Below are 17312 nucleotides of genomic sequence, written 5' to 3'. Positions count from 1 at the left end.
AAGGGCCGGTCGCGAGGTGTGACTTCAGCGTTAGTTGGTTCGTCACCATTCTTGTCTAACTGTAGTAGGCCCCCAATCATTTTGACATAGAACATCATCGTAGACGATCTTACAAGGTTTACGATCACAAACTGCCAAGTTATTTTTTAATTTATGTAATCGAGTGAGAAAGCTACACAAACCCTAAGTTGCCAGAGAAAAAGATATCTGAGTAAATAACTCCACTGACTAGGCGTTGAGGTGAAAAAGTTGCATAAAACTGAGCGCTTAGGTATTGTGATACACTTTGGTTGACAGCAGTTAATCTGTGGACGTCTTCAGTTTTAGAGTACAGCACATGAAATAATTAAGACTTTTTGGAAGTATTTGATGAACAATGTCGAAATCCAGTTACTGAGAAGTTTTATTTGTGGTAAAGGTAAACTTTGGATAAAATGGACATCAGTTATTGCACAGTATCCAACTAATTATCATCTAAGAAACGTCGATAACAAGTGAAAAAATTACTAATAGTTTAAGAACAGCTCATACATTTTATTTATCCCATGTTTAACTAACCTTTCGCGACCCTTATACTTCTAACTTAAAGTATTTAAAAACACTTATGATAAATTCTTAAGCTGTGTTTTTGTATCATGTTTTGATACAAATCATTTTTATAGCCACTACAATTTCTATCTGTAGTATGAGGTTGCTAATTACGCATTTACCCAAGCGCGTCTTATTTATACGTCATCGCTTTAAGAGTTATTTTCAAAATCTTTATCTAAATAGACTTACTACAACCCAATAAAAATTTCGTAACTTGTTAAAAGAAACAGACTCAACTACAAATTTACCTGGGAAAGGTAAAATCCAAAAATCGGTGTATATTTGAGATTTTTATGCAGCACAAACCTTGTTCTTCCCAACACACCCTGATATGAAATAAGCATGGAACAAATGAACCAATCGGCTGTACAAATAATCACAAGAACTTAAAATTCTATTTACCTTTAGACAAATGATTTGAGATGAATAAAACTCTCTCATTTTTCCTTTTGATAAAATCAACGTCGCCGTAAACATATATCTTAAATAATTAGCTTAAAAAATGGTGTACCTTTCTGACATTCATGTATCCGAATATAAATAGAAAGGTTCGCATAAAGAATGAGAATAAAAGTTCATTTAAATATCGATATGCCTGTTGGGAATGTAGAGTGAGCAACCTGATAGAAAGCCATAACATCAAAATTGTTGGAGTTAAGAAAACAATTGTGAATCCAAAGTATTGTTTCAGGTAGTTAGCCATTTCAACACAAATGCAGCCGTATCACAGTAAGTGATATAAATTTCATCTTGGCAGATTTCTCAAGGTCGTTCTCATGACTTCATACTTCAGTGTCGGTTTAAAAAAAAGACAGGAAGCTTGATGGCCTGTGTTAGTCCTGGCAATGATGGTCTCTCTCCGTTGACCTACTTTTCTTTTGTAAGTCGACGAAGCTTATTGTCTTTTTTAATCAGGGGCTTGACGCTTGCATGCAGTACTCCAGTTTAGGACTCACGAAAACTGTATACAAAATCATAGACGTTCTACCGTCGACATACTTGAAGGACCAACGAGTTGACCAAAGAGTTCCAAAACTTTTGGTGGCTATTGCACAGCAGTATTTAAAAGTTTTTAACTGTTGACCAACGATGACTCCTAAGTCATTAGGTGTCGTTTCGTTGCACTTTTACGACCTGGTTCTCCAATGCATCTAAAGACTCTTGTGTAACAATTAATCTAATAAAGGAGACTCATTTTTGGTCTAATTTACTGAGTAATCATGCTTTAACTCTTCAGTCACCGAAAAACAAATTTTATCGGTCACTTGTGGTAAATTGCACTGCTGAGTGTCTTCCTGTTTTCCTTTTTTACGAGACAACTCCCAGAATAACTGTATGGGTCGACTGGCAGTATTCTGAGTCACCGATCAGAAATATATGTTCGACAGGTACACACCTACATTAGATGCCTTCATGGTACATCTGATATATTTTTGCATTAGAAGCTCAGTATAATATTTATCTGGAGACTACCATCTGAAGGCTCCAAAAGCATTTTCCCAAGATTTTGCTATAATCTGCCGTTGATGCAATCTACTCTACTTTTTAACCACCAATACTTCATATGGAGGTCATTGACTGCATTAGCTTTCTTGTTGTACATCACAATTTTATTGTCATTACTCATGTTTTCACGCCCTAAAATTTGTCTCTCTGCATTCGGTAACGTATCAGCCTGACCAAATAGTGACATGCAGCATGCTTTACAACACATGTTACAGATTGATCCTGACTGTAAACAGGCATCTATCACATAACCTATTGTTATTTGAGAACAACATGTTATTACTAAAATATATGTCTTCCGGGAGATCACTCTCTTCTCACACAGACTTTCGAAACTTCAGGAGGGTATATAGCAATTTGGACAGCATAGTGTATATATATCTGTTAGTTGTAGTCCAAGTAATGCTTCTTGAACTTCAAGGTTAGTGGTTTCGGTCTTCGCACGATTCTTTGTCCCCTTTACCACAATTAAGATTATTGGTTCCAATCTGCTCCACATCCAGGCCCATATGAACCTCATATCTAAGATCTGTTTGGAAGGGATACTACTAAATTGATAACCGTAGATTACAAGTGAAGGAAGGCGGCTTTCTACAGTTGTGATCTACTTTCTTTGTCTTAGTCGGTACGACTATTTGTTGAGTTAGTATACTATTAAATTCTATAAACATGTTTACTTTTAACCCGATTAATCTGCAGTTTCCCTTAGGAAAGAATGATCTACACAAGTCAACGGGTTGTTAAGGGGTACATTCGAGGTAGCTGAACATTTTACCTCTACCCACAAATAAATATCTATTCTTTTTGTTCTAAAGCACGAAGAGGAGATCAGACTGGTCTATTAGGTTCGTGTCGATAAGACAGTTGTCACGATGTCCAGCATTCTATCTATTCTGTGACTGAGTTTATGGTTGTTCAGTCATTCATCTTAAACCTTCACTTTCAAGGTTGTTTTCACCTGGTTAGCCTAACTTGGGAATAATTGATCGACAAAAAGCAAACATTCGCTTTATTTCAACAACTAGGCTTTTGTCTGTCTTTCAAGCCAATTCTTCAATCGTTAGTCTTTTGAGGAACCACTGTTACATTAGGTAAGGCCATGCCAGGAGACACGAGTTTGTTACGCTTGTTGAAATTCATGGTTGTTGCTGCAGTAAAAATCTACATCACATTATCGTTTGGGACATTTGATGTACTTGATACGCTATTGTTGGTAACATTATTCCTCATCCCCTTTACTCTGCCGTTCGGCAATCTCGCTTTTTGTTCCTCAGGTAATTTTTACTTTAGTACTGTTAAATGATTGTCGATGTAATCATATCCTTATGATGTGCGTTACGACTAGATTTATATCTCACGCAGCTATAAGGCCAGTGCAAGTGACTGTAGAGACTTTCCTTTGATTGTTTATTCGCCTTTGATCTGGTCAGTCACCTGGTCCTGATGGGTTGCTCACGCGATTGCTATCATTTCTAGCGGACATCACACCAGAACCACTAACAATGCTGTTCAATATGTCTCCTAAACTCAAATTCCTGGGGATGTGATAGTTAATCTTATGTTTAAGTATGGAAACACATAGATCATGCGCATTTACAAACCTATCAGTCCCAGTGGCATATCAGTCAAGGTATTTAAAGGATTCATTTCTACCAAGTTATTGATTTACACACAGTCTGTTAACGTCTGATCTACACTCATTTCGGAATAAACAATTTTGCTTAGCTAGCTTATTAATTGCGATGGATGGTAGGACAGTTGTAAAGGCTCACCGTTTATTTGTGTGATATTCATAGGTTGTAACGATGCACCTAATAAAATGTCTCACTTAGGGCTTATGCAGAAGGTCGCGGGTCTTGGGATAACTTCCTCTATGGCTGAGAACAGAGGGTGAGTGTATGTGCGACACTATATGAATGAAGTGGTGTACCCCAAGATATTATCTTAAGATCTTTGTTTTGTCATCACCACACCTATGAATTACCGAAACTGCTTAAGTCGTCGATACTGCTGTTTGCATACGATGTCAAAATTCTGAAGGAGGATAATCTGTGAGGTTGATAACTTTGATTTTCAGGCCGAACTATTCAAATGATCTCAAAGTGTAGGCTTAAGAATCGGCTCTCTAATGAGTGTACTAACGGACACTGTATACGGTAATGATTGCCAGAATAGTGTCAGCGGCAAATGGATCCTACGCAAGTAGAAACAAAACGGCCTGGAAGTATTGACAAGTTCCGATTTGAAAACAACTGAAAATGGAAATGCGATTCACCCAATAAGTTTTCCAGCATTATGGTCATGTAGTGGTGGATAAATCCCTAAAATCAAGAGCTCTGTAAGTCTTCAACATTTGATGCTGCGTGCATTAGTTTTACTGAATTCATCTACCTCAAGCTGCCTAGTTGCTCATCCGCACCGCAACACGGGTGGGTACGCCGTGCTACAAATCTCTTACAACCAAAAACCAACTTAGAATAACTACTTCCCGATATGTCGATAGCCTATCAAATATATCATCGAACTTCTCCATTCCTGACTTCTGATTTGATGCAGTTGGCATAATTCAATCGAAAGAATGTTACAGAATAAAGCGTTGTCAAACCCCGAATACTTTTCGTATCTCCGGTCATTTCACTGAGCATTCAAATGCTTTGACGAGGATATATACATATATGTTTCGCGCACGCAATGTATTGCATCGAGGCAGCTTGTTCATGCCTCATGGAGGATGTCGCAGCACTCAAACGTATCTAGTGTGTGGGTGTAACAAGCCAGCAATGTGACTTTACAAAGTCCGCTGATGAGAGCTAAAAGAACTTGAAGATTTCCCTCTATATTCTGGAAAGCGAGTTGACCTTTTATAGGCATTTCTTTTTTCTAATAATTATCTGGTTGTTAACTTGTGTTATCCTCATGCTCCCTTCAAAAGTAATAATCTCCGTAGCTACAATAAGAAGATTGAAAGACCACGATCATATGAAGTGAGGGTGGGATTCCATTTTTCTACTCATTGTGTGTCCAATAACTTGCCACCTTACATGAACGAGTTGTATCAACTCCAGCAGTAAAGCTGGCAAAGCTTTAACTGAAATTGAAAACAAAATGCAAGAATTTGAGGACACCGACCGACTTACTATTCTTGTTACTAAAATGATTTTTGTTTAACTACTTCACATAAAGTAATGTCATAGAGACATCTTTGACACATTTCAAAAGTGAATTTTTAGGCGATAACACAATAATATATACTTACTTTTTGATTTGTGCAGGAATTCAAAATGTCTGGTGAAAAAGAAGATTTCCATCCTAAAATTAAGCAAAGAGGATATTATACTGATCAATACACTGCGAATCTAACACGACACTATGATGTATGTTTTCAAATAACTTACTATTCGCTTTTAGTTCCAAAACTTAGCTGCAAGTCTAAATCAACACATAATTAACTATAGTAAAGAGAACTGCTTTCTCCCACATGGTATACTATAGTACTTTGTCTTAACTCATTTTTCAGCTGAATTAGATATTAATAAACCTCTTATTAATTGTACTGACATTCATGGTCCAACCAGTGAAATTAACATGTTTGTGGTAACTTGTATTCTGTTTTTCCTTAAGCACAAAGGATTTCCCCCCTAGGTCTTTTGATCCCAAAGTTCAAGTTCCTTTTTACACGCCACCCAAACATTGTCCCAGAAAGCTGCACATAGAGAGGTAAGAAATCGGTTAGTAGAATATCTTTTAAAATTTACAGAAAGAAAAGAAAGTTTCAAAGTTTATCCATTTCTGAAATACTGGAACAAGAGTATCATATTCAGGCGAACGAGCTTCTACCAAGATTCTGTGAAAAATATATAGTTGAGAAAAACTCATGGACTTCATATTTACCTCTCGAATACTTTGATGATGACCAATATGACTTTCGCACTCCATCAGACTGGCTAGCTTTAGGGATGGAAGAAGGAGTGAGAAAACCGATTCCAGCCGTCTGCTTGCTTCCGGTTAATGATCATCAACATAGCCGTATGTAGGAAATACTTTTCCGTTAAGGATTGATAAGTTCACTTGTTGCTTAACAAACAAATTGCTATAGTTCTTATGTTATCTTGCTTGCTTTTTCGCGATTGTTTTTAAAATTTGAAGTTTTTCAAATTAGTTGTAGTTCTACAACCTAGTATGATAAATTAGTGGAACACATAAATTCTACATCATAGTCTGTTAAATTCTAGGTTTTAAACAAACGTTGTGCACAAACACTCTCCAGTAAGCTATGATCTTGTTTAGGTTTTCTGTTACAAGCTTAATCTGATGTAGAATAAAACCATTTAGTTTATTCACTGATGCTTTTTTACCGCTTATCTACCTATTCACAAATACACAATTCGCTTACTCATAATGTAAACATATTGATTCTGGTGTCCTCTAGGCTCACTTAAAACATATTCCTTAGAGACTTAAATTTAGCAGACAGTGAAGTCAACTATTATAGTGTCGTAATTAGTTCTTTTACGACACTTTGTTCTCCCTATTAAGGAGTAACCTAAATTTTCACTTTAACATAAATTTAGCACCAGTGTATTGCTCAGCTCCCAAAAATTAGGTAAATTCTGGAACCACTAAACATTGATAACGCTTGAAGTCGTTAAGACAATTTGGTCTTCTTTTCGACTAATATATGTCTTCTAAAACCTTCACGTTTAGTATTCTGTAAATATTTTGTAATAAATAAATTCCAGTATCTGTGAATTTTACTTTATACAGATAAATATGATAAGTTATCCTACACAAAAATATAGACATAATATGAATATCTTAGCTGCTTTCAATTGACTATACAGAGTGATCTGTAAAATGGAGTCAAAAAGTTTTGGAAAGAAATTAGTTACATGATTAGTAGGTGTAGATAAATGTATGAAACTGACGTTCAACTCTCATGGAGGTGGGATTCAACCGATAGAATAAGTTACTTGATTTTTGAACTTGAAAAAGTCTTGAGAAAGACCAAAATAATGTGGCACATATGGCTATCGTGAAAAGTGTGGTATGAATTTCGACTGGTCATGCGTCTTTGAAGAATAATTTAAACAGCTCAGAAGCCTAATCTTTTCTCGATTCATATTATACTAGTCAACATTTATTAAATAAGACCAAGACATGTGTTGATTATGACTGTAAACAGATATGCATCACGATCGTTATAGCGAGGATTTCATTATAACCGTAAATATAAACTTTTATGATATCGTAGTGTACTTGGAAAACGTAAGGAGAACTCAAGGGTTCTAGTCGCGCGCCGGTTGCACGTAATTTAAGATGATACAGATAGCTATTTTCAGTTCACTGAATCTCGAGATAACGGACTAAGGAAATGCCTTCACGGATTAGGAAGATAAATCATATCTTTTCTACTGAGTTTTGTGTGATTCATGGATTTCGACGTTTTTACCGCAAGCTTTAAAGAAGGTTATGGAAAAAACCCATATTTTAAATGTATCCATGCACTCTGCTAAAAAATCTTCTACTTCTAACGGATATCATTTTTTTAATCAGTGGATATTCGCAGCCCTGAAATTGATTGGAAATGGCAGTTGTCAGGGGTACTAGATTATGACGTTTGCTCTAAATTATGGTTTGTCCAAAAAGTCGACTCTAAAGGTCGGATTCTGGATGAAAGCGGAAATACAGTGATAAATGATGGTTTGCTACCTAGTGGTAAGCTTCTGGAATTGAATACGCAGTATTGGATTCCTCGCATACAAGTTATGTTTCTCGCCGAAGATCCTCAGATCTTTGCTAAACGTGTAGCAACAGCCTTCAAAAGTCGTCAAGAACATGAATCAGCCTTGAGATATAACTTGTATTTGGATTGTATGCCAAACGAAGGCATTGGAGAACTAAGCAGTGCCGTCTTGAAAAGAATGACATTTCTTGCTAAAGATGAAACACGTGCAATCAGAAATAGTAAAGGGTAGGTTGCATTTTAAGAGCAGCATCGTCTTAATCTCACATCATTCTTAAAGGATCGATAGTGTACTGCAAAACCTTGAGAGAGAAGTTACATTTGATTACTGGAGAAGCATGAATGACCTGATTTTGCGTCAACTGATCAAAAAGCAGGGAACACAATATCATTTTGTTCAACCTCCTGAGATAAAAAGGCGCAAAACTCCATGGAAGGGTAATTCTTTTTATTTATTTGTATTTTTGGATTGAAGGCTACTTACATTTTCTTTCACGTTAGGTCATCTGTTTTATTCTGTTTTATAGCATAAACGCAGTGGTAGATAGCCAGATAGGTGAATTATTTCCTACACTATTGATATATGAGTGATGCAAATAAAGTAACCATTAGAAGTTCTAGGGAGCATCTATCTCTAGAGAAATTAACACCTCACAAAATTTAGTGGAAATTAGTAGGGAAATATAATACCCCAAGACAAAAATTTTATGTAAATACTTGAGCCTTTTTAATGTTAAAATAATCAGTTTCACTCAATAATTTCTGATGTTGAACTACTACACACCAAAAATATCAACCATGGAATGACCTCTTTAATCGTAAAGCTTAATGATATATGAACTGTATGAAGTACACTAATGTAAACAAATTAATTGATGTTATATTATTGCTACGAACAAAGATATCAATCTCGAATTAAATAATACCGGTTACCATTCGTATCATAGTCGGTTATTTGAAAATTGTTGGGCGCTTGGTTTACAGTAGAGACCTATTTCTTTTGAATAGAAAAACATATGCCTACCAAATGTCAGATTTATAGAAGACAAAATACTCACGATCATAAAAGTTTACTATTATGAAAATGAAAGCGAATTTTCAAAGAACTATGATTAGACAAGGATTTTGCAGTAAATGTGCACCGACTTTGTTTGTCACACTACATGTTGCAAAGAAGGTAATGGGTAGGTGGAGTGTATATATTTATTGTGGAAATTTATAATGTATTTACATAATGCATATAAATAGCCTTCAATCTTTCGTTTGCACTTTTGGTTGTGTTCTGCAGTATGAACCACTTTCTCATCTAGTCTCCACGTGCTATATTAACATCATGCTTTTGGCGCATTGAAATTCTTCACCCCATTTGACAGTTGTTGCAACTTTGACTCGACGTTCTGCTACATACTGTTTACAGGCAATCTTGTAAGTAGCGTTCACTCTAATATCAATAAAGTAGAATCAAATAATATGAAAAAACTTAAATTGATAACCTCAGTGGTAGTCAGAACCAAACATACGAAATAAAATTCAGAAAAAAACAAATGAAACCAAGAGATTAAGCAGTACGAGCATTACATTCAAAATGTAGACGGTTAGAAATGAACCATTCCAAGTGTCCTTGATTTAACTTGTTGTAGCCTCGGATTTTTATGGATTTGTGAATTTTAAGTAGGAATTATAAACCGTCAACTAGAGTCTAAGTCAGCAGTTAATGTTTTGATGAACTGATATCACTCCACAGTGTAGCTATTACTCAGGTTTTTGTAACCTATGCTTGTGTTTTATCCTCGGAAATCAACGTACAAAGCCATATATAATGACTGGCCGAATTGTTCAGTTATTTAAGGTAAGTAGATCAACCTACCTATTCGTTCTGTAAATGATTTGTTTTTTACATTAATTGGAAGGCATTATATCAGATAATGATACTGAAATAAGAATGCTCTCGTATAAAATTTAAACATTTTAGTACTTTAAAGTTTAGTTTGCATAGTTCCGCCAAACCCAAACTATTTCAAAATAAGTTAGAAACGTCTAACTTCTCCACATTATTATTAGAAGGCATTTGAATTATCTCCTTGTGAATATTCAGGACTAAAGTTCGACTAGTCTTAGCCGTAAAAAACTGTGACAAGTTGGTTGCATCGAGACTATCTATTCGGAATGCACATGTGCCAACTGAGACTGTTAAAAATTTAGTCCTGAACAAATGGATAATCTAAAACTTTTTGATAGTGGTGTAAACATTGTACTCTTTGAAAAATTGAGTAGCTATCCTAACAAGGTTTTTCAGTATATAACGCTTCGGTATTTTGAGTGAAGAGCATAGTGTTTGAGTTCTAGTGCAAATATTAACACTAGAATACTTGTACATTCAGCTGACGAGCACCGAATAAGATGAAGAGAACATTCTTAATTCTGACATTGACCTCAATATATCTATTCTAAAAATTTTAATATCGTTCTATCTAGATATATGTACTTAATAGACGATGGTTAAATTTCATACATAGTGTCCATTCATTGTTGTGAACTGTATTGTTTTGTGCAAAGGTCAGTTAAGTTACCCATGACTGAAAGGACATAATTAGCTCCAACGATAATGTGAACGTATGTACAATTAAGTTATTTAATCTTTTTTTGATGTTAGTATAACAATCTTTTTCAATGTTCACAGGTACATTAGATATACCTCTATATGATTTTGACAACATATTTCAAAGCTTTTCTTCCAAATCAATGTTAACCAAACCAGAGGCAATTATGGCTATACGTAAATGTCAGTATGAATGTTTAGAAGTACGCTCTAAATCAATATTTCATGTTTTACTATCGAAACATATGAGAATTGAAGAATTTGAACAAACACAATCTATGGTTATTTCACAAGTGTCAATATTTTTAAAAGTGAGCCCACGAATTTCACACTCCAAATAAAAGTGTAAATTATTTCGCGACGTCATTAAGCTACTGTATATATATTAATTAATAAGTTACGTAACTCAAAACCACTTATAAAAAGGCAGACTGATCTATTCTTTCTTTCACTTAGATCTACGAAAAATTCTTTTAGAATTATTCACGACTGTAAGCAGCAATTACTCACTAAAAGAATATAGAAAAAATAACGGAATGTTTCTGGTAATCTACGTTTAGTGTACATGAGTATTTTGCGCATAACGTCAGCCATATATGGTTATTTATCTGATAATCAAACGTTAGCCTCTTGATCCTGTTTTCTTAAACCAAAAGCTACAACTTATTTGTCTGAGCAATTGATTTCAAAATCACTAGAACATATTACTTAACTTTGGATTCATTTTCTTAGGCTATAGAAATTAATTCAATTAGTATTGTTTGTTTGAATCTTCTCATTGCTGTTTTAGGACTGCAACTGGTCAGTCTCTAATTGGCATATGTGTATACTGTGCGTATTGCCTCGATATAGCCTTAACTCACAAGCATGGTAAGCAGAGATGGATAGTGGCTAGCAGTGGAGTCCAGGACGCGCGTTTAGTCCTATTTGGAACTCGTCAGCTGGATGTACCTGCATCTCAGAGTTGATATTCACTCTATGACTCGGACCCAGTACCTTTCGCTTCAAACGCCATGGCGTTATCCACTCGGGCATTGAGTCCTGATAGCCATTTGCTTGTGCAATGGGGTGAAGTTTAAATTCATTTTGTATTGTTTGTTAGAATCTTCCCATTGATAGAAATTAATTCATTCCCCATTAGAGATATATATGACCAGTAGCCTAGTATAATAACTCACTATTTAAATGTATAAAACTTTTATAAAACTAATCTAGCGGATTGTTTCATTCACAAATCGTCAACTTATGTGAGTATTAATGATCCAATACACGTTAATATCTTTAAATCCATACTTTGCTTTATATCGTTAACTATTCAATACATTGATCACTTCTAAATATATCTGTCTTTATGTTCATCAGCACTTAAAATATATTGCAAATTAAAATTAGTTTCTTGTTTGAAATTCAAACATTTTCTAATTGCAAACGTTAGACTACAATGTTGTTTCATATATCACTAACTGAATAACAATAAGATATATGGACAGATACTACATTTTTTTAAAAACTCTCTGCGATCAAATTCTTTGTATGAACATAAGTTCGAATTTAGTGTTATTTTAGCACCACATAAATAAGTGTTAAAAAGTATAGTAATTTAACAATTATCTCACATATATTTAACATAAAACTTTTCCTTAATAATTTATACCTACTGATATGAGGAATATAAGTAGTTTTTCAAGAGGATGCATTAGGAAAAATATAATTTGTTATGAGAATAATACATTGGATAGTTTCATGAAACAAAATAAATTTTTAAAAGAAAATGCAATGTTCTGTTTAGCCTTTTCTGATGATTGGATGACAGTTGTCATCATCCTCAAAGAAGTTTCAATTTTATTAACTTTCGAGATCATAATAAAAGAGATATTATATTCATTACTTATCAGAATTAATTGAAAACGCTTTGAAAACCGAGGAACAATAGTCTCTGTTTTTTTTAAAAACAATGGAGGTGTCTGCTGGGTATTAATAATTAGTATTATTGGTGAATTATTCTCATCAGGATTATATCTCGGTCATCTGACAATCTGATTTTAGTGAAATATTCGTATTTTTACTTGAATATTGAATTGGAACAACACACTAGTCAATCGCATTATGTTTTTCAAATTTAAATTCATTAATGCTGTTATAAAATGTCTCGCAAAATCTTTTCTAACAATCTAAGCTTGTGGTCAAAAACATACTCATTAGTGATATACTATGAAATCGAATTATTTACACAAAATCTTCCCCTCAGTCACTAGATATCAGAAAGACAGACCAATTATTCAGCGAGCGGAGCCATTTTTTTCATTGGCTAAATGATACATTTGCATAAAGAGTATTTGATTTTTTTATAAAAAACATGACTTATTATCACAATGAACATGAATAGGTGTAAGATATAAATTTTCTAGGCTATTCATCGACCCATGAAATCAACACTTGAATAATTTTCACCAGCCCTGTAAGTCAAAGCATTACATTGTTTTTACAACTGTCATCAACAATCTTGTATATGAATAGTGAAAGTCATTAATTTGCTTACTTAAAAATGAGATCTAATTGAAAAGTACAAATTTGTTTTAGTTGGTTAGAATCGATCATCCTGTTATAACTACAATCATTGTTATTATTACTACTAAATTTATTTATTTAAATACATAAATATTGGTACAAAAAGGCACCAGATATATATGCGCCGCGCAAATCTCATTTGATTTGTGTGAGGGCTGTGATAGTTCGCGGGTGCCCAAACTGAAGCAGATAGTTTACTTAGGCGGCCACACCTGGAGCCTTTGACCTAAAGGTCTGGTCCACAAGGCAGTGAAGCATCGTGAGGAGATGCAGTCCCATGGTAGCCAGTGACCAACGAATGATTCATACGCCATTTGTTCCCTCGGGATACTGTAGCCCATGTGCACCATTGGTTTATAATCAGGGTTTTCCAACTCCCCTGGGTGGACTTTCCGTGTCCACCAACCCGGTTGAAGCGCGAGACATTCACTTTTCATCTTTTCAATTTCGTAAACAACACCCCTACCACGAGAAATTCAGCGATCAGGACTTTTCTGACAGAGGCTTTATACGCGTGGCCATGTGAGAGCGTTTCGAGAGGGAGAGCGGACTCTCCCCACTCTCGACCGTACCAGGGCATTCGGGGAAACCACTAAATTAATAGGTATAACAATTATTTTTGGTATTAAAACTGATAAATTCTATAAAGGTAAATTTATCAAAATGTGATCTTAATTACAATACCATTAAGAAGAAGGAGCACTTGTAAGCTGTTTTGTTGTTGCATGAGACATCACACCATCTGTTCAATGCTTTTTGGGCTTCAATGACCTTCATCTAGGATCACCCTTGCGAAAAATAAAATTTATAAACCTGATTTTTCTGCGAGTTTTGTTATCACACCAAATCCCTAGAGTCATACGAATGTCATGAAATGAAAATAAATTCCTAAATCAAAATAAAGACGCAGTATATATCACCAATACATTGAAGTGATGATTTCAGTCATACTATGCTAACTAATTATGACCCAAATAGTTTTGTAATGTTTTCTCGGATATCTTTTCCTAGCTTACTTTATTTTCATTGCTTTCCATAATCTTTGGTGGGGTTTCCCCAGTCTTTTCAATCCAAGTTTGTTTATTGATGAAATGTATTATATGTTTTCATAGTTTACTATTCTAATTTATCGATAAAAATGGATAGATACATTTATACATGTAATGACTTCAAAGTCTCAGAGTCTGTTAGATCATTAGTTTTGACTGATATAGATGCATATGGTTGTAAGTTTAAATATGAAAAACAAATTTGATATTCTCAATTGAATTCCTAGTCTGATGACATCTCAGTTTACTGAATAGTAATGACATGAAATCTCCAGAAGCATTCGACACATTTAGCATGGTAAGTAAATACGACGCCGTAAATCTGTAATTAGAAAATGATTTCATCCGTTACAGATATAACATCCCATAAGGAAATTCAAAGAATAAAAAACGTACACTATTCAGCTGTAAATAGCATTTACGTGTTATTCAAATCACTATCTAAAAATTATAATCCTTAACTTTTACAAACACTGAACAATTTGCTTCATAAACTCATTTAGTATTGTATGTTGGAATCTTCCCATCGATGTGCTAGGACTGCAACTGGTCAGTCTCTAATTGGCATATGTGTATACTGTGCGTATTGCCTAGATATAGTCTTAATTCACAAGCATGGTAAGCAGAGATGGATAACGTGGTGGCGTTTGAAGCGAGGGTACTGGGTCCGAGTCCCAGAGTGAACATCAACTCTGAGATGCAGGTACATCCAGCTGACGAGTTCCAAATAGGACTAAACGCGCGTCCTGGATTCCACTGCTAGCCACTATCCATCTCTGCTTACCATAAATTTGCTTCATAGTTCAAACCACCAAATTCCTGGTGATTTAGGAGAATGAATTTTTTTTAATGATGATATTTCAAACGATTTTTTTCCAATTTACTAGACAATACACAAGAGTTCATTTTTGATTAAGTAAAGTTAAATCCACATGTAACAGTGCCATTTTTGCTGAAGGGACGGAGTGATCATCAGAATGATTTCTTGCACAATAATGATTAGACTTATAAAATAAAAGGTTTATTAGTTCCGAGGCATGTTGTATCTATTATCTTTAAAGTATCTAGATTTTCATTGATAGAGGACTATTAAATCTAATCAAATTTCACAAATTACGTAACTGGAAAAAGTATCGTAGATTCAAGAAATGGCAAAAAATTACTTAAGCCAGGGAAATTACGAAAATATTAAGTGCTAGTTACTTTAAACTTGATATAAATATCTTTTAATTAACTGCATGACACTTGGTAATTTAGTCTTATTACACCTGTTATGACGAATGATAAATCGAGCTGATGAAGTTCCATTCTCCATTACTTATCGCTATAATCAACATAATTAAACTATTACGCCGAAAAATCCCAATACAATTAAGGCGCTCATCTGAGATGCGAACCAGAGTATAATGTTTTGGATTTAGAAAAATTAGTGGAATTTGAAAGAAAAAACTTCAAAGAAAATATATGCGACATAAATTCCTCTTTCATTTTAAAAAATGGCGCATTAAAAGTAATGGTCAATTGTTTCAATTATGTTATTCATCTTTTACTTTTGTAGGATGCGTGGATTGAAAATCTACGGAAACATATTCGTACATGTTTTCGTGATATTGGAAAAGGATGGTTTAATATATATGAAACAGATTTTTATGTATACACTCAATCGAAATTGAAAAAGTTTATGGAAATGATGAAATTTTGTATGCAAGACGGATTAAGATATTTAATAATGGATTCATTATTAAATTTTACAAATATGCTACGTGATTCGTGTATTTCTTGTTTAAATATTCCAAATGAATATGAATGGACTAATGATCTTATGACAAGTAGTCTACCGTATGTTTGACTTTTTTGTATTTTATATATTTTTTTCATAGTTGAAATCATGGGTCAATTGAAGCTAGACCACCATAGAAAACCTAGAAGCACTGCACGGCCGTTTCGTCCTATTATGGGACCCCTCGACAGTGCGCATCCACGATCCCGCACTCGCGAGGTTCGAATCCAGGACCTACCGGTCTCAAGCCTGAGCCCTTAACCGATAGACCACTGAGCCGGCGTCCAACGGTGTTAATGTCTAACTTCAACCAATCCACGATTTTGAGTGACCGTTCACCAATTGTCTTCAGTGAGTTGATATCTCTACAACAGACTTGGTAGAACTCCACTGGCCACTGCTTCCCACTAGAACTCAAGGACATATCTCTTGAAGTCAGTCACTAGTGAGCATATGATTATAGATCAGAGGGGGTTTTGTGGAGAATTTAGTATTTTCATAGTTGAAATCATGGGTCAATTTTTGTATTTATTTATGTTACTTATCTGTCACTGTCAAATATAGTCAATATATGAGTTCATAAAGTTAACATAAGTAGCTGAAAGATTCGATTCTAATGTCTTATTGTTAAACTGTTAATCTGTTAGCCGAAATAGAACACACTAATTTGTTTAATAATAATGAATTGAGAAAGTGTGTTGTAGTTGACTTATTATTAATGGAGGGTTTTGTGCTTTGATTTACAAGGTGGAAATTATAAAGATTCTCATTGTGAAAATTAGAACAACATATGTAAGCGAATAATTGTTTTCAATTAGATCGTCATCAGGCTTTACTCTAATATACATGAATATTTATACGAAAATTTTAGACCAATCAAGGCTATTTGAGTCAATAATCACAATGTATTAGAATACGTCACCAAGCATAGTATTTAAAAGTACAAGTTGAGAGTGGGGAGACAGGTGTACTGATAGTAGTAAGAATATTAAATTACGATAACAAAAGTTAAGTATAGTAATTATCAGAAGGGGTTTTGTGGAGATTTAGTATTTATCATAGTTGAAAGCGTGAGTCAATTGAAGCTAGAAGACCACCATGGAAAACCTGGAAACACTGGACGGCCGTTTCGTCCTATCATGGGACTCCTCAGCAGTGCGCATCCACGAACCCGCTCTCGCAAGATTCGAACCCAGGACCTACCGGTCTCGAGCCGAAGCCCTTAACCGATAGACCACTGGGCTGGCATCCAACGGTGTTAATGTCTAACTTCAACTGATCCACGAAGTTGAGCAACCATTCACCAATTGTCTTCAATGAGTTCCTATCTCACAACAGACGTGGTTTTGAACTCCACTGGTCACTGCTTCTCACTAGAGCTCCTAGATATACTTCTCGAAGTCACTAGTGAGCGTATGATTATATTAATTATCAGAAGGGGTTTTGTGGAGATTTAGTATTTATCATAGTTGAAAG

At 34.7% G+C, this 17312-nt stretch overlaps 2 protein-coding genes across 2 annotated transcripts in view; one reads left to right on the top strand and one right to left on the bottom strand.

Moving 5' to 3' along the window:
* Positions 1–935, bottom strand: part of Smp_028490 (1-acyl-sn-glycerol-3-phosphate acyltransferase epsilon, fragment) — a gene marked incomplete at both ends in the record, with an annotated part of 39667 nt that extends 38732 nt beyond the window's left edge. Inside the window, one exon of the mRNA XM_018791006.1 lies at positions 840–935. Within this exon, the coding sequence (XP_018645796.1) occupies positions 840–935 (96 nt within the window). The remainder of the gene's footprint in view (positions 1–839) is intronic.
* Positions 936–5378: 4443 nt separating this feature from the next.
* Positions 5379–17312, top strand: part of Smp_137560 (hypothetical protein) — a gene marked incomplete at both ends in the record, with an annotated part of 22949 nt that continues 11015 nt past the window's right edge. The window contains 7 exons of the mRNA XM_018791005.1: positions 5379–5471; positions 5726–5814; positions 5855–6123; positions 7651–8068; positions 8121–8278; positions 10521–10750; positions 15615–15895. Coding sequence (XP_018645795.1) covers positions 5379–5471; positions 5726–5814; positions 5855–6123; positions 7651–8068; positions 8121–8278; positions 10521–10750; positions 15615–15895 — 1538 coding nt within the window. The remainder of the gene's footprint in view (positions 5472–5725; positions 5815–5854; positions 6124–7650; positions 8069–8120; positions 8279–10520; positions 10751–15614; positions 15896–17312) is intronic.

The sequence above is a fragment of the Schistosoma mansoni genome (assembly GCF_000237925.1).
Source record: "Schistosoma mansoni, WGS project CABG00000000 data, chromosome W unplaced supercontig 0115, strain Puerto Rico, whole genome shotgun sequence".
Lineage (NCBI taxonomy): Eukaryota > Metazoa > Platyhelminthes > Trematoda > Strigeidida > Schistosomatidae > Schistosoma > Schistosoma mansoni.
The sequence above is the reverse complement of the archived record's forward strand: the minus strand, read 5'-3'. Positions and strand labels throughout refer to the sequence as shown.